The 27,853-nt window shown below is 43.4% G+C and overlaps 1 protein-coding gene across 3 annotated transcripts in view; it reads left to right on the top strand.

Moving 5' to 3' along the window:
* Positions 1-27,853, top strand: part of CLPB (caseinolytic mitochondrial matrix peptidase chaperone subunit B) — a 129,748-nt gene that overhangs the window by 56,284 nt on the left and 45,611 nt on the right. For all 3 annotated transcript variants that reach the window (XM_036426695.2, XM_036426694.2, XM_036426696.2), the window contains one exon: positions 7,225-7,353. In XM_036426695.2, coding sequence (XP_036282588.1) covers positions 7,225-7,353 — 129 coding nt within the window. The remainder of the gene's footprint in view (positions 1-7,224; positions 7,354-27,853) is intronic.

Raw genomic sequence — 27,853 nt, 5'->3', positions numbered from 1 at the left:
GGTTGCCTTTCCTCTGCACAAGGCAACAGTAAGTAATAAAGGTTTTGTTATCTGGAGACCACCCATATTGCCTCATACACCTTTTTTCAAAATTTCCCCCAATAGACTTAGCAATGTGATGACAGGAGCCATGTCTGAGTCATCTCCGTGTCCCTAGTTTCTAACCCAAGGGAGAAAGCAGCATTAGTAAATATTTTGGTAATGTTTTTAAGCCTCTCATCACATTTGATTCTCATAATATTTAGTGTTCCTCAAATTATTGCTCATCATACCCATTGTACAGATAGAAGAACTAAGAGTCAGAACTAAGAGTCCTAAATGGCAGAACTAAGAGTCAGGAGTCCATGACTCCTTTACCTTAAATCAGTTTCTCATCGTGGGAAGTAGTGGGTTTGTTGGTTGGTTGGTTGGTTGGTTGGTTGGTTGGTTGGTTGGTTTTGGTTTTAAGTTGTTTCTTTTGGGGGCAGGGAGTGCAGTTTCAGCAGTGCTTAGAAATGGCCAGGGCTGCAGGGAGGGTTTCAGGTACTGCTTTCACTTTTGCTGACTCTTCGCACTGCTGAGGCTAGGAAATCCTGCAGAGTATCTCTCAGGCACATACTTGCCATGGCACCCAAGCATAGACTTTGCAACTTCAAAAAGTCAGAGATGAGAGCAGAAGTGATGCTTTGTCACTCTCCCTGTGGCTTGGGGTGAGGGGTGAGGTGGAGGGGGAGTGTGCAACTTCCACTGAAGAGACAGGAATGGCTGGCTTGGAGAGGAAACAGGAGCCTATGCCCATCTTCCCAGTGCTAAAGACAAGCTAGTAGATGCTTTGTTGGGAAGGGCATGGTTCACTAGCTGAGGACCACCTGTAAACATGGGGCCGCAAAATACCACCGTAGTGGCCCCTGGTGAGCCAATCTTGAATGAGTCACTTTAGCTTCCGTGGATTTGCATACCTTTCTTCAGTGAAGGGGTAAGTGTGTGAAGGTGTGTGTTGTACCTATTCTCCCCACAACTTCACACCTTTGAAAGAAAAGAATATGAAATCTAACGAGCTGGGGACTTCAGCAAGATGATGTGGGACAAATTGGGGGAGAGAGATTATTGTTGATACGAGCATGGAATGGGCCTTGCTCAATCACCAGCTGATTGTGGCTCCCTTCTCAACTTTAGTTCCTTACTTGTAAAATGGGGAGAGTAAACTTACACCTCACAGATTATTCTGAAATAAATAAGTGAAAATATTTTACAGGTTTTAATGTATTAGTTCCAAAGAGTTTTCTGTGGAACGTTAGCACTGCAGGGTTTTAATAAGGGTTAGGTGGAGAGAGGCTGTCAAATCAGGAACTGCCGAGTGACACCGAATTAAACAGATGGTTCTTAACTAAGAACTGTGCCTTTCTGAGGGGAATGGGGTATGCAGGATTCCCCAAATGGACCTCTTTCACAGAAAGAATACACTTAGGAAGCACAAGACTAGACAATAAGGATAATAGCTGACATTTACTGAGAGGTACTGTATGCCAGGGACTGCTCCAAACCCCTTTACTCATAGTGTCTTGTTTAATCCTTAAGTTTCCCTGAGAGGGTACTGTTATCATCTCCATTTACAGATAAAGAAACTTGGCACAGAGAGGGTAGGTAGTTACCCATTATTACAGTCAGCAAATTCAGAACTGCGATCCAAACATAGGTGGTCTGGGGTCCAGAGCTCACCTACTTAACAGCCACACACAAGTGCCTCCACTAAATACTTGTTAGCTGACATTATTATCATCCCCAAAACAAGGTAATATTAGAACTTATTTATGAATTATGTATTTACTAGAGGCCTGGTACATGAAATTCATCCATTGGGGGGGGGGGGGGGGGTTGTCCCTTAGCCCAGCCTGCACCCTCTCCGATCTGGGACCTCTTGAGGTATGTCTGACCACCCATTTAGGCTCAATCCCACCAGGATCGGGCCTAAATGGCAGTCGAATATCCCTCTCACAATCCAAAACTGCTGGCTCCCAACCGCTCGCCTACCAGCATAATCACCCCCTAACCACTCCACTGCCAACCTGATTGACACCTAAATGCTCCCCTGCCGGCCCAATTGCCCATAACTGCCCTCCCCTGCTGGCCCGGTAACCCCTAACTGCCCTCCCTGCTGGCCTGATCGCCCACAACTGCCCTCCCCTGCCAGCCATCTTGTGGTGGCCATCTTGTGTCCACATGGGACAGCCATTTTTGGCCACATGGGGGCGACCATCTTGTATCATGATGGTCAATTTGTATATTACTCCTTAATTAGATAGTATTTGCTAGTTCAACCAATATTTATCAAACATGTATTTATGAGCAGATACCATATTGGGCACTGGGGACACAACTGTGAAGATGGTCACACTTCTGTTTTCCCGAGTTTTTTGTCTAGTGGAGAACATAGTCAAGAGAACAGGTGATTGCAATAGAATGTAATAAATACTTAATCAGAAAATGTCTAAGGTTCTAGATAGCTCTTAGGAGCAGTAAATACCTCAAACTTGGAAAGAATCGCTAGAAGAACTGATTTCTAATCAGAGGCTTAAAAATGAATTGGAGTTAGCCAACAGAAGGCATGGAAGAGGGGAAGATGTTCCAGGCAGTGGAATGGCAATTGCAAAAGCTCAGAAGGGGGGAAAAAGGCATTAGAAAGAGATGATGAGAAATGAGACCTCAGAGGTGAGCAGGGATCCTCCTATGATTTCTTAATAGTCAGGCTATGATATGAGCACTTTGATGACATTTGTCTCTGAATTGAATAATCCAGCTGTGTTTCCTAAATTTCTCTGCTTTTTATGGTAAGCACCCTGGGTATGGCTCTATAATTGCACTTATGAAACATATTATATAATTTGTTCAATGGTATGATTCTTGCATTAGACTCTTTTAATCATTAGTATATCTCCGGCAGGTACCACCATGCATTGGTGCTCATTAAGTGTTGTTTGTTGAATGAATGGTGTGTGTTTTTTGTAAAATGGATTACACCCTTCCTGCTTTCTTGAGCCAACTATCACTTTTCTTCAGGTTCATTATTGTATCCAGCAGTTAATGTCCAATGGGCAATTCAGTGGTGCCCTTAGGGGTTTTTGAGGAGCAGTATTCTGTGGATTCCTTTTTAGCTTTTTATTGTGCCGCTCTTTTCCCTCCCTGCCTGGTCCACACTTGATTGTAATCAGGCTTGATTATGAAGCCTCCTCTCCAGCCTTAGTGTTTTCTTCTCCTAATCTACAGTGAGCTGGAAACAAGATGATTTACCATTATTTGATAAGACTGTTTGCCACTAAGAGTTGGTAATCTCTGAGTTAGGTCTCTAAAAGGATCTCTTATAGGAAAAATGCATATGGGACTTGTGTGTTAGCTACTCAGAGGCCTTCCTCCTGTTCTCTCTACCCCAGGAAAGGTTAGGTGACACTCCAGGTGTGGAGGGGAGGAGGCTATGCTCTGCCTGGTGCAGAATTGCTGATTCACTATTGATTCCATAGGCCACAAGAAAATGTGGTCTATTCTCAGCTACATACTCCCCCAAGTTCATTTTGGCCAAACATTTGAAATACTCCCACCTAAGCTAGCTACAGACCTCAGGCAGTTTCCCCTTAAGGCAAGTTCTGCAGGAAGCATAGTGCACCTTCACCTGAGCAGAAAAGGAGGGAGAATAAGAGTCAAGGCTCGCTGAAACCGGTTTGGCTCAGTGGATAGAGCGTCAGCTTGGGGACTGAAAGGTCCCAGGTTCAATTCCGGTCAAGAGCATGTACCTTGGTTGCGGCAGATCCCCAGTAGGGGGTGTGCAAGAGGCAACTGATTGAAGACTCTCATCCATGTTTCTATCTCTCTCTCTCCCTTCCTCTCTGTACAAAATCAATAAAAAATATATTTAAAAAAAAAAAAGACAATGTCTTATTTAAAAAAAAAAAGAGTCAAGGCTAGCCCTAACCAGTTTGGCTCAGTGGATAGCGCTTCGGCCTGTGGACTAAAGGGTTCCAGGTTCAATTCTGGTCAAGGGCACATACCTTGGTTGCAGGCACATCCCCAGTAAGGGGTGTGCAGGAGGCAGCTTATCAATGTTTCTCTCTCATCGATGTTTCTAACTCTATCCTGTTTCCTTCCTCTCTGTAAAAAATCAATAAAATATATTTAAAAAACAAAACAAAAAGAGTCAAGGCTGGGCCGAAACCAGTTTGGCTCAGTGGATAGAGCGTTGTCTGCAGACTGAAAGGTCCCAGGTTCGATTCCGGTCAAGGGCATGTACATTGGTTGCGGGCACATCCCTGGTGGGGGGTGTACAGGAGGCAGCGGATCGATGTATCTCTCATCGATATTTCTGGCTCTCTATCCCTCTCCCTTCCTCTCTGTGAAAAATTAATAAAAATATATTTTAAAAAAAGAGTCAAGGTTGGGACCAGACATCTAGGCTCTGAGTCACAGAGGGATCTAATTTGCTCATTTGCAAAATTAGGATGACAGCATGATATGAAGGAGAGAAAGAAAGAAGACTCAGATTAGACCTGGGTTCTAATCATCACATACAAGGATAGGCAAAAGAAGGTTTATAATTGCAAGTATACAAAACACAGATTTTATTTTTGTACTGTTATTTATTAACTAGATGCATGAAATTCATGCACAGGGGCGGGGGGGGGGGGGGCGGTAGAGAAGGTGCCTCAGCCCAGCGTGCACCTTCTCCAATCTGGTATCCCTCTCACAATCCAGGACTGCTGGCTCCCAACTGCTCGCGTGCCTGTCTTCCTGATTGCCCCTAACATTTCTGCCTGCCAGCCTGATCACCCCCTAACCACTCCCCTGCCAGCCTGATTGATGTCTAACTGCTCCCCTGCCAGCCTGTTTGCCCCCACCTTCCCTCCTCTGTCGGCCTGGTCATCACTAACTGCCCTCCCCTACAGGATTGATCGCCTCCAACTGCCCTCCCTTGCAGGCCTGGTCCCTCTCAACTACCCTCCCTTGCAGGCCTGATGCCTTGCAACTGCCCTCCCCTGCTGGCCATCTTGTGGTGGCCATCTTGGGTCCACATGGGGCAGGATCTTTGACCAAATGGGGGCAGCTATTGTGTGTTGGAGTGATGGTCAATCTGCATATTACTCTTTTATTGGATAGGATAGAGGCCTAATGCATGGGTGGGGGCCAGCTGGTTTGCCCTGAAGGGTGTCCTGGATCAGGATGGGGGTTCCCTTGTGGTGTGGGGTGGCCTGGGCAAGGGGCCTGTGGTAGTTTGCAGCTGGCCATGCCCCCTGGCGACCCAAGGGGAGGCCCTGGTATCTGGGGTTTGTGTATCTTCTACAATTGAAACTTTGTAGCCTGGAGCCAAGCCAAGCCTCCTGCTCCCTATGTGGCTGGCAACTATTTCTATTGGGACTTACGTACCTTCTATAATTGAAACTTTGTATCCTTGAGTGAAGGCCTAGGCCAGCCAGGGTATGTGGAAAGCTTGGCTTCCGTTGCCTGGGAAACCCAAGCCTCTCTAAACTGCTCTCTGTGGCTGCAGCCATCTTGGTTGGGGTTGATTTGCATACTCCCTCTGATTGGCTGGTGGGTATAGTGGAGTAGTGGTTAATTTGCATATTACTCTTTTATTAGATAAGATTATTATATTTTTTATTTGTATTATAACTCTAGGCCTATTTTTGCTAACGCCTTTACTAGCTGTGTGACCTCTGTGTTTCAGTTTCCTCATCTATAAAATGAGAATGATAATACCCACTATTTAAGGTAGTTATGAGAATTAAATAGATGGTGTGAAGCTGCCATGCAAGGCACAGAGTAGAAAAGGTCAGTAAATGGGATCTGTTAATATTAGGAGAAGGCATGAGAGTCTATGGCTTTTTGAACTTTAAATAGGAAGGGAGGGGAAAATGCATGGACACTATTCTAATACCACTTACTTGGAAAAGAATGGTTTAGGAACTGATGCTTTAAACTATGTAGACAAGGTTACCTCTTGGTTGAATTACACCCCCTTTCCCAGTGGGGGTGAGAGGAGCCTACTCCTTGCCGGCCCTGTGCTCTGGGCTAGAGAAGCGGGTTCAGGTAGGTAGGACCCAAATTCCACTCCCACTGAACTCAGTTCTGGAGGGAACATAACAGTTACTCTGATAACTGGGGCAGAAAGAAACCCCATCACTTAAGTATCATAGTTGTTATGGGGGGTCTCAGGTCCCAAGGGAGGACCTCAGAGGTGGGGTAACCTTCCAATTTATTGTCCAGGCTGGGACAACAGGCATAAACCAGGTTTGTCCTGGATGTGTGTGATCACCCAACTCATAGGGTCCTTTCACAAAAAGTGACAGAACTGGTTTTAAGTTATTTAATATGAAATTGAAGAGGGAAAGTCATGAATACTAGCACTAGAATGAGCCTAGGATTTTTGGTAGTTTGATCACATGAAATGCTTTTTAATCTTACCTTTAAAAACATGTTCACAGTGCATTAAGGGCAAAAAAGCATATTACAAAATTGCAATGTAGTAAATTCCAATTCTGTAGGATCTATATGCATACATGGATATATGGATATATACCAAAATATTAAGTGCAGTTTTTCAAGTTGCAGAGATATTGATCCCTTCTTTGTATTTTTCTGTAGTTTCAAAGTCTTAATGGCTTTTATAAATTATAAAAGGTCATCACAAAATAATATCCAACACTCACTAGGCTGTAAACATCTTCAGAGCAGAGGGATGTGTTACTGTTCTGCAAAGAACAGCCTCTGTTTCCTGCCCCACTGGTCCCCTCTCTTACTCCAGCCTTTTTTCTTCACCTGGGTAGCTCCTCTTCACCCCTCAAGATTCTGGACATCTGAGATCCTCTCTTCATTCCCAAATTGAGCTAATTTCCCCTCTGGCTTTCTATATCATCCTGATATACTTTTAACATAGTTTAGGTCTCAAATAATATGATAAACATGTATTTGTTCTCTGTTTCCTCCTTCAGATTAGGTCAGAGACCATATCTGATTCACTCTGTCCCCAAATGAATCCTACTACATAATAGATGTCAGTAAGTGTTTGTGGAACTAACTGACCTCTGCTTTACCTTCTCCTGCCTGGTGCAGATTGCCACGCACATAGTAGGTATCATTGTATGCTTAGCAAGTAGGTAAATGGGTGAGTGAGTAAATTAAAATGCCAAGAGAAAGATGGTAAAATTGGTGGTTCAGAGCATTTGGTGCTAATTGAAGGGTTTATGTTACTATACCCCCCAGTCCTGGTCACCCGAGAGGATGACTTCAACAACCGGCTGAACAACCGCGCGAGCTTCAAGGGATGCACAGCCTTGCACTATGCTGTCCTTGCCGACGACTACCGCACAGTCAAGGAGCTGCTGGATGGAGGTAAGAGCATGGATGAATGGGTGGGGGTTTCCAGAGAGAGAAACTTGATAACCTCTCACTCTGGAAATGCCATGCTCCCCAATAGCCCTGTTACCCTCCCAGGGCTGGAACTGCTTTGAGGGTGACGGTACTTAATGAGAGGGACAGTGTGCACATGTGATTTGACCTCGTATGGGTGGAACATCTTTGCCTACCTGTGTTCTGTACCAGACCATCCTGCCTGTCTGCACATGCTCTAAGAGTCTTGTTTGTTGCAATCCCTAAATGTCCTTTCTTCTCCACTGTGACCTCTAGTGCAGGGCTAGTAGAACGAAGGGAGGGACCTTCACATCCCTATTAACCCAGGTCTCAAAGACATCCTCTTTGATTCCACCCCCACCCAAGTCTAAACTCATACTTGTCACAATCTGACATTGTTCTTATGTTTTCAGTAGTCTTCTCCCTAATTTGACTCTGTGCTCCCTGAAGTCAGCAAGCTCATTCCCAGCACCTAGCGCAGTACCCAACACACAGCCAGCACTCAATAACTATTTGCTGAGTGATTGAATACTCTCCCTTGAGAGAACATGATTTATATTGAGGGACAGGTTCAGGCTGGTCTGCTCCTGTCCAAGTCTGGTACAGAGTTATCTTCCACCCAAGCAGGCACTTTTCATACTATTACTTTCTTTTATCCCACTAAAGTCTCTTTTCATAATAGGGAGCAATGCATTTTGCCAGGATGTGTGGTGTCCAGGCCCCTGAGTATGGCACATGACTGCCTTCAGTGCCACTTTGTGGGGCTAGAGACCATCTTTGGGGCTAGACACCCACCTAAGGGCCTGCTTGTCAGGGATTATTCTTTATAGAACTTACGGGCTGCAAGGGTCCTCAGAGGTCATCGGAGCTACCCACTCTCCTCCTGGCACAACTTTTCCAATAGTTGGCTGGCTGGCATTTCCTTGGATTTTGTCAAGGACTGAGGGAACTCTATTTTTTTCCCTAGAAGTCCTTTCCATTTTAGGTATTCATTTAGTTCATATCTTCTTTGACTGCTTGAAATATCTTTAAATAAGCTGTTATTGTCTTCTCTGTAACTTATGCCTCTTCAGCCCAATCACTTTTTCAAAATTCAGTCTTCAGAGACAGTTCTTTTCACCCCAGAGACTTTGCCCTGCTGGCCCAGCACCCCCAAATCCAACCACACTGGCTTAATACCCAGGCATGGCCGAAACCCCCAGCCTACAAGAAACCTGCCTCAGGATGTGCCTTGGTCTGGGGCATATACATTGTGGTAACAGTACTTAGGATGATTGAAGCTTTTGGAGCAAAAACTTAATGCTCTCAGAAGCAGGCTTAGAAAACATCCCCAAGCAGGATGCTACTCACTTTGTCCTTTGGAAAGCTCTCTGGCGAGACATTTCTAGCTAAGAATTGGAGCATTCACCGTGGGGCTTCTCTCTGCCATGCTTTAAAATCAATCAATACCCCCAGCCATTGTCCAGTGGCTTACATATTCTGCTTCCCTTCAGCCCCCAAACAGACAGGGATTCACTCTAAAAAGAGACCCTCTCTCCAGCTTTCCAGATCGAACACCTTTGAAATGAAGAGGCATGGGCCTTTTATGAAGTGTCCCTCCTTCCCTCCAGGCCAAGACTGGCCCTTTGAATCATTTCAGGGGCATGGTTCCTGCCTGTTGACTTGGAACAGATGCCTGTTGCCCCCACTTTTACAGTTTGCCCACCTGCCTTTTTACCCAGCTTCCATTTACACCCCCTGCCCTAGCCTCCCAGCCTCAAGGGCCAAAACCATAACCCACTTATTTCTCCCTTCCTGATCTGAACAAGTGGCCGTCACTCAGGGCTACAGGCCTGCCAACGTATGACCTCCCTCCCCCCTTGACCTCTCTTGGTTAGCCTGTGTGTTTGACCAGCCAACCGAGAGGTGGGATTCTACCCCCTCGTCGTGCGGGCTGTTGCCAGTAACATTTTCAAAGTCTTCTGACCTCAGTTGACCTTCTCCAAGGGCTTCAGGGAAAGCAGGAAAGCTTTCTTCCTGACCATCCACTTTTCTTAACCTATATTTGCCACTGGCTTTGCTGCAGCAAATGAGAGGGAAGTGCTCTCTGTGAGATCAAGGGGCCAGCCTATGTTTACCAAGTCTACCCAGAACCCTTGTCCTTGAAATTGCTTAGTCCACAGGGATTTAGGGTCCCTGGATCTTAGAGAGTTAGAGCTGGAGGGGCAGCTTTTCTTGACTTAGCAGTACTCATGAGAGAGCTGGGAAGAGGTCCAGTCAGCAGTGTGATAATGTGGGAAGCTCACTGACCCCTTTGGAGGCCAGGTAGAATAATAGAAAGGATGTCTTCAGAGTCAGGCCAACCTGGGTTTGAAGCACAGCTCCCCCACCCTACTACCGGTATTGCCTTGTGTTGCCTTAACTCTCTAAGCCTCAGTTTTCTTGTCTGTAAGATAACACCTGAGAAGTATGATAGTGATAGCATGAGGGTTAGAGATAACGACTGTAAAAGCCTCTGCTCCATGCTCCATCCTATATAATAAAAGGCTAATATGCAAATTGACCAAACGGCTGAACAACCAGTCGCTATGACATGGACTGACCACCTGGAGACAAACGCTCAATGCAGGAGCTGCCCCCTGGTGGTCAGTGCCATTCAGCCAGCAGCCCTGAGCTGGCTCTGGGTTGGTTTGCTAACGCAGTTGGGGTGGTGGGAGCCTCTCCTGCCTCCACGGCAGCGCTAAGGATGTCTGCCTGCCGTGGGGGACTGACCTAAGCCGTCAGTTGGACATCCCCTGAGGGCTCCCGAACTGTGAGAGGGCGTCATGCACCGGGCCTCTAGTGATTGTATTAAAAAAATCAGACTGGCCTGACTGGTGTGGTTCAGTGGTTGAGCATTAACCTATGAACCAGAAGGTCACAGTTCAATTTCCAGTCAGGGCACATGCCCAGGTTGCAGGCTCAATCCCCAGTAAGGGGTGTGCAGGAGGCAGCTGATCAATGATTCTCTCTCATCATTGATGTTTTTATCCCTCTCTCTCTCTCTCCCTTCCTCTCTGAAATCAATAAAAATATATTTAACTAAAAAGAAAGAAAAAAATTATACTATCACCCTGACAGCTATGATACCTTTCTCCTTCTTGAGGCCTGTAATCCTACCTAAAAGCTTCTTAATTCTGTTTCTGCCCACAACCTCCCTCCCCACCACCTACCTAAACCACCTGCATGTTCCCTCTCTTCTCATCTAGAGCCTCTTGACTCTTCAGGGCTTCCCTCTGTCAGGAAGCCTCTTCTGCCAGTCAGTCCCCAGCTCTAATTCCACTTCGGAAGTCTTTCCTGTTCCATGGGATTTGAGTCTAGTCCCCCCACTTATTGAACTGAGGTAGACTGAGGGCCAGGACTGTCTTTTTTACTTTTATCTTCTTTGCCACAATGCCCTGCACCTATGTCTGGATACACTGATATATCTCTGTAACCACTGGAGTTTGGATATCACTGGAAATGTGGTATCTTTGCTTCCCAGCCCACTTGCTCTTAGTGTCAGTGTACCTTGCTTTTTAAGAGCTTCACCTCTTTGCTGCTAGATTCTCACATTAACGCTGCCTTTTCAGTTATCAGTGCTCATCACCTCAGAAACACTTAAGATTTATAAAACCTAATAGCACTTTTCCCAGGGCTTCCCTTATTCTCTTTCCTGCCTACTTTTCATGGCTCTTCCTTGCCCCCATTCCTTGCACATGGCTCAATTGTCAGTGTTAACCAGCCATCATCAAATGAGTCCTTAAATTCCCCATCATCCCTGCCTGGGGCAAAGATCCTTCCAGTGCTGACATCTCCTTTATCAGCCTGTTTGTTGTCCAGCTGCAAACTTAGAGTTCCATTTCTTGTACCACTTCAATGTCTGTCCATGTGCCTGCACTGCCAGATGTTGAGGGAATCAGTTTGCCTCCGGCTGTCCTCTGTGGAAACTTCAATCTCTGATTCTTGCCAGCAGTGCAAAAGTGGGGAATGAGCACTGGGCTGAAAATACAAAGATCTGACTTTGCCACCAATAAATCTTTTTTCCTTTTGGAAAATCCTTTCTCTTCATCAGTCAAATAGAGAAGTTGGAGTGGCTGATTCCAAGAACGCCTTCCAGCTCCAGCATCCTTTATAGCCCCTGGGCAAGCCGTTTCATTCATTTTTCAAATACTTACTGACTATCTTTCTGGTCCTAGGCCCCACCCTAGGCACCAGAGAAATAAGGATTATCCAGACATGGTCTTTGCCCTTAAGGAACTCATAGTTTAGTGAGGAAATCAGGCACTTTAACAAAGAATTGCTATGTGGTGTGTTAATGGAGATGTATAGAAAGTACTGAGGGATCACAAAGAAATCCCTTTTAAGTTTCTGGGGAGAGCAGGTAGGAGATGGTATTTGCACTAGGATCTAAAGAATGTGAGTTTACCAATAGGTAGAAAGGCAGAGAGGCAGCATGAGGGAGAAAGGCAAAGGGAAGAGCATGCTCAGAGGTATGGAGTATGAAGCAGCGTACTTTATTCAGCACATTACAGTCAGTTCAGAAGAGCTAGGTTAGAAGGGTCAGAAAGCAAGAATGGAAAGCAAGAGCCAATAATGAAAGTCTATAACAAGCTCAGCAAAGGAAATTGGACTTAATCCTACAGTGGGAGCCATTAAGATTAAGGAAGGCTTAGAAGTCTCAAAATTATTTATCAGTATTTGAATAGATAATAAATTATGGAATGTTCATACATGAAATAAAATTTGGGTGAATGAGAGAACAAACAAACTCTTGCTCTATACAGCATGGAGGAATTTCACAAAACTAATGTTCTGGACACAAGCTAGACATGGAAACCTGACTGCACCTAAATGTAAAGTCCAAAATAGACAAAACTAACCAGTGGTGTAAGAAGTCACAGTAGTGTCTTGGAAGGGTTTCTAGGGTGCTGTAATGTTCTGTTTCTTTTTCTTTTCTTTTTTTTAAAAACATCGATGAGAAACATCGACCAGCTGCCTCCTGCACACCCCCTACTGGGGATGGGAATGTGCCTGCAACCATCGTACATGCCCTTGACCGGAATCGAACCTGGGACCTTTCAGTCCCCAGACCGATGCTCTACCACTGAGCCAAACCGGTTTCGGCTCCCTCCCTCTTTTAGATTCCATGGTCTAGCATTCTAAGTACTCCCTTGCTTCTTTCTCTTTCCTTTGTACCACCTGATGAAATGCTTACCCTAGTTAAACTCATTTTCTTTTTTACTAAGCTCACTTTGCATTTATGTCCATGAGTCTCAGCACTGCCAACCACAGCACTACACTTTTTGAGTAAGATCATTCTCTTATTCTGGACCAAGACAGTTTTTTAATACCTTCTCTCTCCTCAAATCTCCTTTCCCAACTCCCAAGCTAATATCACCTTATAGTTCATAGAGAAAAAGATTGCACTCAGAAAGGAATGACCTCACCTTCCCACCATCACCTCCACCTGCCTACCTGCATTTAGACTTCTGTATTCTGCCTTCCTCCTCCACAGTGGAGAAAGTTCCTAAGACCAACTCTGCATTTGGGCTTGAGCTCCTATTTCCTCTGGCTTCTCAAGGACTTTGCTCCTCCAGTTAGCCCTCATCTCTCCTCATTATCTATTCTCTCCCCTTTGCTGGCTCATTCCCTTCAGCATAAAACATGCCTCAATATCACTCATCTTAAATAACAAAGTAAATTAAAAACTTCCTTTGAATCTATATGCTCTTCCAGCTGCTACCTCATTTCTGCATCCCTTTATGGTAAAAGTCTTCAAAAAGAATGATTATTAGCCACTTAATCCACTTCCCCAGCTCCTGTTCTTTCCTCAGTCTCATTGTAAACATGGCCAAAATATACTTCTGTTCCCCTTCCCACCCCCCCACCCCCCGAAATGGATATCTCCCAAGTCTTCTCCACATCTGTACTGGTAAATGATAATATCATCTACCCAGTTTTTCAGCCCACAAGTCTTGAGTCATTTGTGAATTCTCTTTTTCCCTTATACTCCCAATCAAGTACTAGTAAGTCTTGTCAGTTGTACCTCTAAAGTACATGTTGAACCCATGTCCTTCTTGGCATTTCCATTGCCCCAACTCTCATGCGGTTCAGGACGACAATCCAGTTCTCCTGGATGATCACCACAGCTAGTCTCATCATCTCCACACTTGTCTCCCTAAATCCATCCTCCAAATAACAGCCAGAGGGATCTTTTTAAAACATAAATGCTGTCATTCTTCTACTTAAAACCTCCTGTTGGCTTCCCAATGAAACTAAAATGAAATCCATACTCCTTACAAGAGCCTTCCAAGCTCTTCATAACCCATATCCTGCCTGACTCTGCAACCTCACCTCTAACCACTCTTCCCCGTGTCCTCCATTCTCCAGTAACACTGTCCTTCTCTTGTCCCTCAGACACACTGAGCTCCTTCCCATCTGAGGGCCTTTGTACCTGCCTCTCCCGTCGATGGGAACACTCCCCGTTGGGAATTCGGGTTTCAACGCAAATGTTCCCTTCTCAGTGAGGTCTTTCCTGACCACCCTAATAAAAGTACCTCCCCCAGTCAAATTTATATCATGTTACCCTATTTATCTTCTTCATGGTACTGTTCAGTCCCTAAAATTATCATGTTTATTTGTTTACGTGTTTATCATCTATCTCTCCCCTACTAGGATGTAAGCCTGTGATCACAGAAACCTTGTCTCTATTTTATTGCTATATTTTTTGTTTTGTTTTATATATTTTTATTGATTTCAGAGAAAAGAAGAGAAATAGAAACATTAATAATGAAAGAGAATCATTGATTGGCTGTCTCTTGCATGCTCCCTTTTGCGGATCAAACTCGCAACCCAGGCATGTGCCCTTGATCGAAATCGAACCCAGGACCCTTCAGTCCACACACAGGCTGATGTTCTATTCATTGAGTCAAACCAGCTAGGGCTTTACTGCTGTATTAACAGCTTCTAGAACAGAATTCACAGCTGGCATGTAGCAGGTGATTAATAAATAACTATTGACCACCTGGCTAGTGTGGCTCGGTAGTTTAGCGTCATCCCATCAATCAGGAGGTCAGAGTTCATTCCCAGTCAGGGCACAAGCCCAGCTTGTGGGCTATATCCCCAGTGGGGAGCATGGAAGAGGCAGTCCATTTATGATTCTCTCTCATCGATGTTTCTATTTCTCTCTCCTCTCCCCTCCTCTCTGAAATCAATAAAAACATATTTTTTAAAATAAATATAAAAGTAAATAGCCATTGTCTAATCCAGGAACTTCTTGCACACTCATGTAGAGATGTGTAGCAGGCAGTTGTATAAATGGGTCTAAAGCCCAGGAAAGAAGGGACTCCTAAATTAGACATGAAAATTTGAGAGTTATCAGTCTCTTGGGGGTGGAGGAAGCTGGCAGTCTGTGAGTGGTCCACAGAATGGGTAGAGCTAAAGCAGCCCAAACACACAGTGAGAGAACCTACATTATAGATATAAGCATGAGTGGAGGAACCAGTGCAAAAGATGTAAGGAAACAGGGAAAAGGAGAAGCAGAAGAGAGTGGGGAATGGATTGCCTTAAAGCAGTGTTTCTCAAACAATTTGTGAAAGACCTGTATCTTTTTTTTTTTTTAATATATTGATTTTTTTACAGAGAAGAAGGGAAAGGGAGAGAGAGTTAGAAACATTGATGAGAGAGAAACATCAATCAGCTGCCTTCTGCACACCCCAACTGAGGATGTGCCTGCAACCAAGACACATGCCCTTGACCAGAACCAAACCCGGAACCCTTCAGTCCACAGGCCAGCGCTCCGTCTACTGAGCCAAACCAGACAGGGCAAAGACCTGTATTTTTTGCTGCTGTTTGAATTTGCAGTCTGTTATGAACCAATCCTTTCTATATAATAAAAGTGTAATATGCTAAGTGTCTGACCGGTAGGTTAGCTTGCTGCTGGGGTCCGGCCAATCGGAACTGGGCAAGAGGACTGGACACATCCTGGAGCCCTGCACTCCCTCCCTCGCTGGCCAGCCCCCATCGGCCTGATCACTGGCCAGGCTGAGGGACCCCACCCATGCACGAATTCATGCACTGGGCAAATTATATGTTAAAAGGCATACAAAATACAGGCTCAGATAAATCATTAGGTTCAACAATATAAAATTACTCTAAGTCACTATAAAAGTTTCCAGACACTTACTCTCACTTACTTTTCTTACCTCATCAAGGACTGGTAGCAAAGTTCACAAACTGGTACCAGAACACGGACCACGCTTTAAGCATCACTGCAATAATGGTACTTCTGGGCAGGGAGGGAAGACAAATGAGTAGAATATATCCTCTGCCCTCAAGTAGCTTCAGGTTCAGTGGGTATACACTTTGGGCACATAGTCATGCTACATGGCAGAGAGGTCAAAGCACTACCATCAGGATGCAGTATTGGGGACTGTGATCCACCCCTTTCTGGTATCACTTCTTTCATGTATCTGATGAGGAGATTGTGTCAGATGATTGAACACTAAAGATTTTCTCCTATTGTTTGGATACAGAGCTAAAGACTCTTCATGCCAGTGGTTGTCTGTTAGGATAATGGGAAGTGACTGCTAATGGGTACAAGGTTGCTTTTGGGAATGATGAAAATATTCTAAAACTAGAGTATGGTGATGATGGTTTTACAACTCTGAAAAAATACTAGAAAAATTAAATTGTGTACTTTAAATGGGTATATTTTATGGTATGTAAATTATATCTTAGTAAAGCTGTTAAAAAGAAAAAGAAAAGCATTCTCTCTGCCGCTCCAAACCAAAAAAGGAGGATGACTGGTTGCAGGCTGGCCACATAGCTAAGACGGCAGATAAGAGGAATCCTTCTGTTGTATATAAGTTTCCATTTAAAGAACACTACTTAAAACCTATTTGTAAAACTTTCTCTTACCCATATTGGTCTTTTCATTGATTACCTGTTTTGACTTTAGCAAGCTTTTATTGTACTACTTGTGTAGCTTAAAGTCTGGCAGAGTATAGACATTAGACAAATAAATACAAAATTATTAGCTAATTACCATTTAGACAAGTTTTAAGGAAGAGTAGAGTCTTCCCTGAGCAAAGGGCATGTATGTTGAGACCTATAGATGTTAGCATGTCACTTAACTTGAGAAAATCCCATGGAGAGGGATGGCCAGTAGTCATTTGACCCATCAGTCCATTTGGGAACACTGTGGGGAATGGAGAGGTTCTGTGGTGGTTAATTGCAGTCCATGCAGTAGGTCCAGGCTAAAAGGGGCCCTCAGTGACCTGAGTTTTATCCCCTGCCCTTGGCCTAAGTTAGCCCTTTACCTAATGCAGATTGAAAACGGTCCTTGCTAACCCCCAGAAAAGGCATTTCTGTGTTCCAGATGCTATAGACATAGATGAGTCACTGCTTGGTTGAGTTAGAGATGAGTGCCTGGTCACCAGAGCCCAAGCTCTCCAGAGCCACCTGCCATCCAGGCACACACATTTCATCAAGACTTTAATCGGCTCCAAGCAGTCCTCAGATGAGCCTGCCTGTATCCGGCATGACCTCATCACCGCCAAACAGTAGCAGCTGCAGGCCAAGTTTCCCCTGGGTGAGGGAGAGGTCAGCATCAGCTGGGCCAGGTCTGTTCTGTGTCCTTCACTCTCCTCCACCTGCACTGGGCCTGGAAACAGAGCTGAGAAGGATTCAGATTTGCCCTTTGCCAGCCCACTATGCCCCTCCAGAGCATGTGCTTTTGGATAGAATGCACATAGAAAGGGCAACACCGTAGCTTGAAGGAGGGGAGCATCAGTCTGAAGGTCCGGACTTGCAAATAGCAGCAAAGGGCCATCCCAGGGTTAGATGGGCTAAAACCCTTCTCAAAAGGAGTTTGTTTCCTTCTAAAATATCTGTGCTCTCTTCCTCTGCACAGAGACCTGGCCGTGTCCTGGTAGGAACACGCAGGGTTGCTCTCTATAGAGAGCCAAAGGCTCCTTTCTAAACATCGTTTTAGAAATTAATTATTTGAGAAGAAGAGAGCTTGCTACCTCAGGAATCTTTCAGACTCCCTTGAAGTAATGAACCCAGTGTGGAAGGAAAGTGCTAGCCAGATGACCTGGGTTAACTGAAAAAACACCGTCCAGGACTTGGTGTCAGTCAGGCTGGACTGGAAACCCACTGAACTGGAGGAGGGGGAGTACAACAGGTATGGATCAGAGGTTTGGGTGGCTTCTGAATGTAGGGACTTGGGTTGACTTCTCAAGTTGATCAGAGCTCATTTCACTGTTTTCCTAGGGTAGATGTTTCTGCTAAATCAACTGGCAGTGCCATTGGGTCCATGGGACTCTGTTCTTTCTGGAAAGATGCTTTCTGCAAGGTTTTCTTTTCCGTAATACCTATATAAGTAGGCAATAGGCATCTGCACTAATAAGAGAGAAAGATGCAAATTGACCTTATCTTTGCAATGCCCACCAGCCAATCAGGAGTGACTATGCAAATTAATCCAACAAATGTGTTTGGTTAATTTGCATCTGCAGGCACTGAGGGGAGGGGAGGGATGCTTGTGTTGTTGCCATGGTGACGACACAGGTGTTCCGCACCACCCCAGCAGCTTAGGGCCTCTGGGCAGCATGGAAAGGCAGCGCCTGCAGCCAGGAAAAGGAAGGCCCAATCTTGCACGAATCTTCATGCATCAGGCTTCTAATTGTGGAAAAGAAAAAGATACAGGCCCTTCCTTCAGTGAGCTAGTTTGGTGAAGAGACTCTACACAAAGCACACAGAGAACAGCACTGGATGGTAGGCAACAGGACTCTAAATTAAATGTAAGCAAAGGATAGAATAATGAATGAGGAGAAAGATTATTGTAATGTTGTAGAAAGCTTCATGGAGGAAGAGGACTGAAGGCAGTCCCGAAAAGGGAGAGGATTCAAACAGGCAAAGGGAATGAGGAAAGTTTTTCAGGTAAAAAGCAACAGAAATGAGCCTTGCACATTAGAGATCTAGAAGGAACCTACTGAAAAGTGGCTAGTGAGGCCTGAGTGTAAAGGGCCTTGAGGATGAGCCAAAGGACTTGTGCTTAACTTTGAAGAACAGAGAGCTCTTGAAGTGACTGTTGTTTGTTTAGTGACTTAGTGATTTTTACTCTAAAACATGTACAAGATTTTTTAAAAAAGTTTTTCAAGCAGTACAGAGTATAATATAGTGGAAAGGAAGTTTCCATTCCACATTCCTGGTTCTCCTCAGAAGCAACCACTGTAACTTTTCTTAGGTGTCTTCCCTATTACTGCTGTAAACAGATTATCATAAACTTAGTGGCTTAATGCAACCCAAATTTATTATCTTACAGTTCTGGAGATAAGTCTGAAGTAGGTCTCACTGAACTAAAATCAAGGCGTCTGCAGAGTTGTATTCCTTTTTGGAAACTCAAAGAGAATCTGTTTTCTTGCCTTTTCCAGCTTCTAGTGGATGCCCACATTCCTCATCTCATCCCCTCTTCCGTCTACAAGCTAGCAATAGACATGGAGTCTTTCTCACATTTCATCACTCTGACACTGATTCTTCTACCTCCCTCTTTCACTTAGGACTCTTGTGATTACATTGTCCCTTCTGGATAATCCAAGGTAATCTTTGCAACTCAGAGTCGGCTAATGAGCAACATTAATTATGTCTGTAACTTTTAATTCCTCTTTGCCAAGTAGTTTAACATATTCACAGGTTCCAGGATTTAGAATGTGGACATATTTTGGCGGGGGGAAGGAGGAAGCATTATTCTGCTTACTATACTCTCAGAGATATTTTATAAACATTTTCCTTTCTGTTTTGAATAATTAATACTTGTACCTAGTACAAAATTCAAAAAGGGTTTCTGGCCCTAGCCAGTTTGGATCAGTGGATAGACACCTATAAACTGAAGGGTCCCAGGTTCGATTCCAGTCAAGGGCACATGTCCAGGTGAGGGCTTGATCCCCACTACGGGGTGTTCAGGAGGCAGCCAATCAATGATTCTCTCTTGTCATTGATGTTTCTATCTCTCCTTCTCCCTTCCTCTCTGAAATCAGTAAAAATGTATTTTAAATAAAGGGGGATTTGGGGTAAAAAGTCTTATTCCCACCCTCCATCTCTAACCCAAATATTGTTTAGTTTCTCCAATGTATTATTACTTTTTCCCTTGAAATTAATGAATAATCTCTGAGGAGACACTCTTAAAGCCATGCAAATATCCTGCTCCATATTAAAATGTCCCCCTGAACCCAGCATCCATTAACGGTTCTTTCCTGAACCAATCTTTAGAGAATGGTTGAAAAATGAATATTTTATAACTTTCCAAACCCCAGCACTCACTTCACAATGATCAGTTAACATCTGGCATCTGTAGTTAGCAAGAACCTGTCTTCCCTATTTATCTATATAATGTCCAAATGTGCTTGTGAATACTCTTGCTTTAATGTTCTATAATTCATTACTGTGCCTTGTTATGGTGGTGCTAAAATTGTCTCATTTTGACCAGTGAACCATACCATTCCTTATCTTTTTTTTTTTTAAGCATTTCCTTATTTTCAGCATAACAAAATACCTCATATCCATCTTGTTGCTCCCCTGGAATCAGTCATTTCTCTAAGGAGCCCTAAAACATCTAAGTGGGCAGTTGAATTACCTGAAACCTGAGTACCTAAGTATAGTCATTACCCCTTCTGTTGACAGAGCCAATAAATATATATGTACATATGTATACACACCCGTCACAAGGTACACATACATGGATAAACATATACACACATATGCATATGCACATATATATTTTAGAAATTCTGAACATGAATACCTTCCACTCCAGTCCATCCCTATGGGGTTCTTGCTTATCTTCACTCATTCCATATTATTTCCCTTCTTCCATAGTGAGAATGCTGATTGCATACAGCAACTGATTCATTTACCCATTTGCTTAATTTCATAATACAGCCAAAAAAAAACTTCACACTTGCTTCACCCATAGAAAACAAACCTTATAAAAAGAGTTCAACTCGTCCTGACTGGTTTGGCTTTATGGATAGAGTGTTGGCCTGCAGACTGAAAGGTCCCAGGCTCGATTCTGGTTAAGAGCACATGCCCAAGTTGCAGTCTCAGTCCCCAGTCGGGGGCGTACAGGAGGCAACCAATCAGTGATTCTCTCTCATAATTGATGTTTCTGTCTCTCTATCCCTCTCCCTTCCTCTCTGGAATCAATAAAGATATATTTAAAAAATAAAAAGAATTCAGGTCAGAATTTGTTTGCAGTCCTCATCTTTACTTTACCAAAGGTTATATATACTTAAATCCTAGGTTCATAAGTTACTTAGGTGGTTTTCCCCCTCCTTTGGTGTGTTTATGTTATTCATTTGAAATACACTTGGGTTAAATTTTTTAATTTGCTTTCAGTTTTAGAGTTTCTCTCCCCTGTCTGTCCTTGTTTTAATTTTGTTGTTTGAATATGTAGAACATTAATTTTTACTAAAAATGACAAAAGGTATGCTCAGAGAAGTAAGACTTCCTCTTATATTCCTTTCAACTTTTTCCTGCTCCCCTTGGTGAGCCCTGACCCCTTGTGATAACCAGTTTTATTGTTTTCTGGCTTATCCTCCTATGTTTCTTTGTATAAGCAAATGTATGTTTTCTTGTTTTCCCTTTCTTCCTACACAAAAGGTAGCCTACTATATATGCTATTTTGCAGTTTACTTTTTTTAAATTTAATCATGTTTTTTGGAAATCACTCAATATCAGTTCACAGATCTTTCTTAGTCTTTTTTTTTCTTCATTTTTTTATTAAGGTATTATATTTGTACATATCTTACCATTGCCACTCCCCCCCTCATTAGATCTTTCTTATTTTTGTTCACAGATGCATAGTACTCCATTTTGTGTATGTGCTATGTGTCCTATACTTGAACATTGAGGTTTCCAGTATTTTGCAGTTACGAATTGTGATACAATGAATAACCTCTTATATGTATATTTTGGGATTGTTGGACATGTGTCTTCACTGTAAAGGTCAGAGGGTAAATGCATATGTCCTTTGGTTAGATAGTGTGAATTTATCCTCCATAGCAATTGTTCCATTTTGCATTCCCACTAGCAATGCATGAAAGTGCCTATTTTCTCACAGCCTCTTCAACAGAGTGTATTGTCAAGCTTATGGATTTTTGAAATCTTACAGGTGAGATGTAGTATCTTAATGTAGTTTTAGTTTGATTCTCTTATTATGCGTGAAATTGAACATCGTTTCATATATTTAAGAGCCATTTTATATATCCTTTTGTGGTCATGTTTTTACTCATTTTTCTAGGACTTTCGGTCTTTGTTTTTCTCTTGATTTTTTTAAAAAGTTTTTCGCATGTTAAGGATATTAGCCCTCCATCTGTGATATATATTGGAGATATTTTTCTCCCACTTTGGATTGATATAGTTTTAACACTTCCCATATAATCCTAATACACAGTTAGGATTGAGAACCACTAGGGTAGTTTAAACTGCAAATTGGAACTGTTTTTTAAAAGAGAACACATACAGAGAGGGACGGGCCTGAGGACTCAGTCGTGGATATCACCCATAAATTGGGACAGAAGAATGAATAGGAACCTGCCAAGGAGACAAAGTCATAGGTAGTATATATAATGGAAACCAAGGTAGAAGAGAATTAGTAGGAGGCAGAATTGGTCAGCAGCACTGATTACTGCAGCCATGAGGAAAAGGAAGAAGAGGTTGCTGGGTGTGGTAATGAGGTCCATACCCTTCTCACCAAATATCACTTCCTCCCTGCTCATTCAGGCTAAAAGAAGATTCTCCTGAGCTCTGAGTGGTTTTGTCCAGTAGGATTGCCAGGGACAATAGGAGGCTTCTCCTGACAAACAAATTGACAGAACACAGCCCAGCTGCATCACAACAAGGGTGTAATTATTCAGCCAGCAAATATTTAGTAAACTCCTATGAGTGACAGATACTATTCTGGGCACAGGATATCACAACAAAGACCTCATTCTTAACTTGTGCTTTTCTCTCACCTATATCTAAAAAATTGGAGGTTTCTTTTACCCAAGTTGTTTATCTGGTTTGTGATATAGCCACAACTCTGAGACAAACGTGGTAAAGTCCTTTGAATTATTTAGGGAAAAACACTCTTGAAAAAAACTGGAATCATTAGCACCAACAAGAGGCTCTGAGTGAAAAATAGTCCTCTAGGTATAGACTACAAGTCTATTCCCTGTCCTCTCCTTTCTCATAATCTCCCACTACTCTTCCATTTTTATTTATTTATTTTTTAAATATATTTTATTTATTTATTTTTTAAATATATTTTATTGATTTTGTACAGAGAGGAAGGGAGAGGGATAGAGAGCTAGAAACATCGATGAGAGAGAGTCATCGATCAGCTGTCTCTTGCACACCCCCTACTGGGGATATGCCTGCAACCAAGGTACATGCCCTTGACCGGAATCGAACCCGGGTCCCTTCAGTCCCCAAGCTGACGCTCTATCCATTGAGCCAAACCAGTCTCGGCTTCCACTTTTATTTTTTTAGTGACTGGTGGCTGTGGTTGGGCATAAAAGAAAAAGTGTTGATTGAAGGAGTCCTTTTTGGCAGTGGCCTCTGGTGTGTGTTTTTAAAAAAACAATAACAGCCCTAACCAGTTTGGCTCAATGGATAGAGCATTGGCCTGCGGACTCAAGGGTCCCAGGTTCAATTCCGGTCAAGGGCATGTGCCTTGGTTGTGGGCACATTCCCAGTAGGGGATGTGCAGGAAGCAGCTGATTGATGTTTCTCTCTCATCACTGTTTCTAACTCTCTATCCCTCTCCTTTCCTCTCTGTAAAAAAAATCAATAACATATTTTTAAAAATAATAATAAATAAACAAAAAAACAACAGTCTTATGAGGGAGGGGTATAGTTCCTTCAACCTTAATGGGGATGGAAAAGAAGACATCAGCAGATAAACAGTTCATGTGCCCAGAACTGTCTCCGTGGCATTTGATTTCATAGTTTAAAGATACTCCTGATTGTCTCTATACTAGGAAGTACAATTAGCAAAAATATTTTGTTGGTTTCTGTTTCTGTAAGTGTTCTCAAAGCCAACTGTAAATAAGACCTGCTGTACTCCTTAAGGTCCAAGTGAAAGCCTGTATATGTAAGTATTCCAATGAGCCTTGCTCAACCACTGCTTTACTGTTCTCATACAAGCAGAGGCTTTATGTAACTTTGGGATAGACATGTAAAGAAGCATAAGCCATCTCTTGATAACTCTTCTTCGCTGCTATGGACATTAGGCTAGGATTGGTCAACAGAAGCTTAAACATCTGGTCAGCTCAGTCCTTTGGGATGGCTGGTGTTTTATAGACAACCCATCAAGATTGATTGGGCTGATAACTGAATTAGCCAGATGTGTGGGCATTGTATGCCCTTTCCTCAGCCTCCCTTCAACGTTGTTAGATGGAAGCAGACATGAGATTAGCATGTTTGAAGATGCTGTGTTTTTAGTGCATGAACAAAAGCTGTCGCCTTCTGCAGAGACTGTGGCTCTGCCCCAGACGTCAGCAGTGTAATTATGACTGCTAAATTCAGCCCAGACCCCAGGCTCTGCTGCCTTGGTCTCAGCTGTCATTTGCAGGAGGGGGTGGAGGGTACTGAAGCCTAGGGACCCAGGCGCTTATTATAGTCCACTTTGAACTCTGCTTTATTCAGAGCCTTTCCCTTGCTACTAACAATTGTTCTGGTTGCTTTCTGGTCACAGAGCCTGTTGCCACCTCTGGGGATAGCTGTGCTGGATTGTGGGGAGAGGGAGGAATGGGGCTGGCCTTCTGAAAGCCCATGACTTCCAAGAAACTTGCCCAAAATGAAAGTGAGCTGGTAATCCTCATACTCACAATGCCTATGTCACTTACTATTTAGGGCATTATCCCTCATCTAGAAGGACCTACCTTAGGTTTGCATTGAACAGAAATCCTTGGCAGGAATATTTGCTTTTGCCCTTTTCCTCACCAAATTCTGTATGTGAAGTATCTTTGAATATTTATTCCCCATTTCTTTTCTATCCAGACTGGCCTGCATATTTGTTTTAGAGCAAACTGGTCATTTTCATGTCTCCAGTACTCTGCTGGTGCTTAATATTCTGTAAAAATCTCATACTCAGTGTATCCAAACCCAGCCCTCTTCAGTCTTTCTTCCATGTTTTCTGTTTACTGAATGGCACCATCATCTACAGTCACCCAAACAAGAATCCTCCTATATAATAAAAGGCTAATATGTAAATCAACTGAACAACCCGTTGCGATGATTCACTCACCACCTGGGGGCAGACGCTTAACGCAGGATCTGCCCCCTGGTGGTCAGTGTGCTCCCACAGGGGGAGCGCTGCTCAATCAGAAGCCAGGCTCGCGGCTAGAGAACACAGTGGCAGTAGTAGGAGCCTCTTCCGCCTGCAGCCCTAAGGGATGTCCACAGGGAGTGGGCCTAAGCTGTCAGTTGGACATCCCCCAAGGGCTCCAGGACTGCGAGAGGGCACAGGCCAGGCTGAGGGACTCCCCCCTTCAATGCACGAATTTCATACACTGGGCCTCTAGTGTATTATTATAAGCAAATCAGTTGACTTTGCCTTTGCTTTCCATTAAGCCAATCTTTCTTAGACTTTTCTCCCAAGTCCAACCTCTTTCCTCTGTCCCCACTACAGAGGGGACCAAATTCGGATTTTATCATCTCATCTGGACTAGTGTTAACAGCCTTCTAGTTGGTCTCCCTATCTCCAGGGCTCTCCTTCAAACCAGCCTCTAGCCTGTCTCCCTTGTTTGAAAACCCTCAGCAGTTCCCAGTACCTGTGAGAGTAGCCCAGTTGTCTAACCCAGCATGCAAGTCTCTGCATCCTGCCATGAATATTTCACCTTCCTTTCTCCAAGTGGGCCTGGGAGACAAGAACTGTCACAGGCCCACTCAACTGCTCAGCTCCCTAACTTGGAGGTTTTCCTGCCTCCAAACCTTTGCTCGTTCACTTTTCTCTATCTGAGATGACCTATGTATCTTTTGTGTAACTTTCCCTGGTTTGCCCACATAAAGAATCATTTCTGCTCTATCCGATTTGGCTCATTGGATAGAGCGTCGCCCTTCAGACTGAAAGGTCCTGGGTTTGATTCCAGTCAGGGCACATGCCTGGATTGCAGGCTCGATCTCCAGTAGGGAGCGTACAGGAGGCAGCCAACCAATGATACTCTTTCATTGATGTTTCAATCTCTCTCTCCCTTTCCTTCCTCTCTCTGAAATCAATAAAAATATATTTTAAAAGAACCACTTCTCACTCTGTTCCCCACAGCAATTTTGGGAGGCTTTTTATTGTTTAAAAGATTACAACTGAAGCTTCAAAAAAACAGAGTTTAGCATTTATCTCCTCTTTACACACCCTCTACCCCTCCCTCCCCCTTCCTGCCCCCAAACACACACACACTTCACTGATTCTGCTGCCAGTAGCCCTAGTCAGGTCTCTAACTTGGGAAAGCCATCCCAGTCTCCTTTCTGTCTGCTAGATGGGGGAGTGGGGGGTGTTGGCTCTCTCTGCTCAGTACCTCATTTTTACATATATACTATTGGTGAGACACTGTAGGAAGGGATGCTTCATAATGGCAAATATAGTAAAAATAACAATAGCTATCATTTATTGAGTTCTTACTATATGTATCAAGCTCCACACTAAAGCTTTTGTGTCTTTTAATACTTAAAATGACTCTGAATTTGATACTCTTTTTACCTATAAACAAATGCATACTAGGCTATTAAGTAACTTGCCCAAGTTCCACAACTAGTAAGTAGTGGAGCTATCATGGTATATCTGTGACTATGAGCAGAATTCCAGTGGGTATCCCCAGAGCCTACACAGGATCTAGCATAAAACAGGTGCTCCAGAATGTTGGTTGGTTGATTGAATGAATGAATGAATCCGTGTTCTTCCATTGAACTTGACTTTAGGCTTAAGGGGAACTGGCTGAGCATCTGTAGCTTATGCCAAGAAAAATGGATTTTGTCTCATCTCCTAATGCCCAGCTGTACACAGACATGTTCCCTCCCACTCAGTAACAAACTGCCTGGAACTCTTTCCTGGCTCATATTTACAAGAGAATGTGATAAATTTCGTATTGATCTCTCCTGTTCCACTGTAAATTTTGCAAAAGATGATTAAATAGAGCAATAGAGTCTGCAGGCATTGTGGCTCAATATGTTGTGGAGTGGCGTATCGACCTCCTCCATCCAAAGGCAGCCAGCGCCTATCCCTGCTGCCCCAGACCAGTAATTAAAATCCTGTGAGACTGGGATTTAAAATCCAATCATATCCCTGAATCAAGCCTTCTAGCCTCCCCATGTGACGAGTGCAATAAGGTAACGGCAGGAGCATGTTTATGTCTGTGCTGAAGCAGTCCCCATAGGGTGGGTAAGAAATGGAGAGTTGGGTAGCCCTGCTGGCTAAATCACTTCACCCTGACACCACAGCCACTTGTTTATGTACCTACAGATTGTCTTACAAGTCCCAGCCAAAGACCAAATTCAGACAGAGCAAAATATCGTGCACAAAAAAAATCACAAACTCTGTTTCAGTGTATACTTCTATCCCCACAGCCAATAGTTGGTTTAAACAAGTAATTTGGCTTTGATTAAACTCCTTATGGCCTTTAGTAGCCAAATATGTGTTTGAATTTCCACAGGAATGCTTTAATCTAAACTGAAGCCAACCTTCTATGGGGTGAGGCCTGTAACCAAGGTACAGGCCTAGAAATAAACTTTTCCATCTCCTCCCAGCAGGATCAGGAGCTCCTTGAGAGCAGGAACAGTGTCTTCTTACTTGCTTTTGAATCCCTAGCTCCTAGCATGGTACCAGATGCATAGCGGGATCTCAAAAGGTATCTTTGAATGAATAAACAAACACAAATTAACAATCTTGGAAAATCTCTGTAAACTGATGTATAAGTAGCACACCTACCAAGTGATCATCCACTCAGTGCTGGGGAATTCATTTGTTTCTGAGGTTGCCCAGCTGCTATCTTTGATGTTCTCATGGTTAGAAATTTCTTATATTCAGCCAAAATCTGCCTCCAAGGATCTTAATTTTATCATTGAGCATAATGTAGAATGAATCTAATCCCTATTCCACATTCCATTGGCCTTTCGAGTACCTGAAAATGCAGCCATGTTCTCCTGAGCTATCTTTTCTCCAGCCTGCAGCTCCAGTTCCTTAAGCCATTGTTCTCACATGGCTCTAAACTCTTTTCTATCTTGATCACTATTCCCAAAGCAATCTTCACTTCGTCTCTCTTCCAAAACCCATTTATCTCTATTAATTTTCATCTCATTGGTTTCAGCTTTTAATGTCAATCTTCCAACAGTCGTACTTGATACCCTTCCCACCTTAATCTGATATCTGCAGATCTGATGAACAGAACATCACTGTGAAAATCTGTGTCAAGGATAAACAAGCTGAATAGGACCAAGTGTTTTTGTT

This window comes from Pipistrellus kuhlii, unplaced genomic scaffold (assembly GCF_014108245.1).
Source record: "Pipistrellus kuhlii isolate mPipKuh1 unplaced genomic scaffold, mPipKuh1.p scaffold_m20_p_9, whole genome shotgun sequence".
In the NCBI taxonomy this organism is placed as follows: Eukaryota; Metazoa; Chordata; class Mammalia; order Chiroptera; family Vespertilionidae; genus Pipistrellus; species Pipistrellus kuhlii.
Note: the sequence above shows the minus strand (reverse complement) of the source record. Positions and strands in the feature narration are given on the sequence as shown.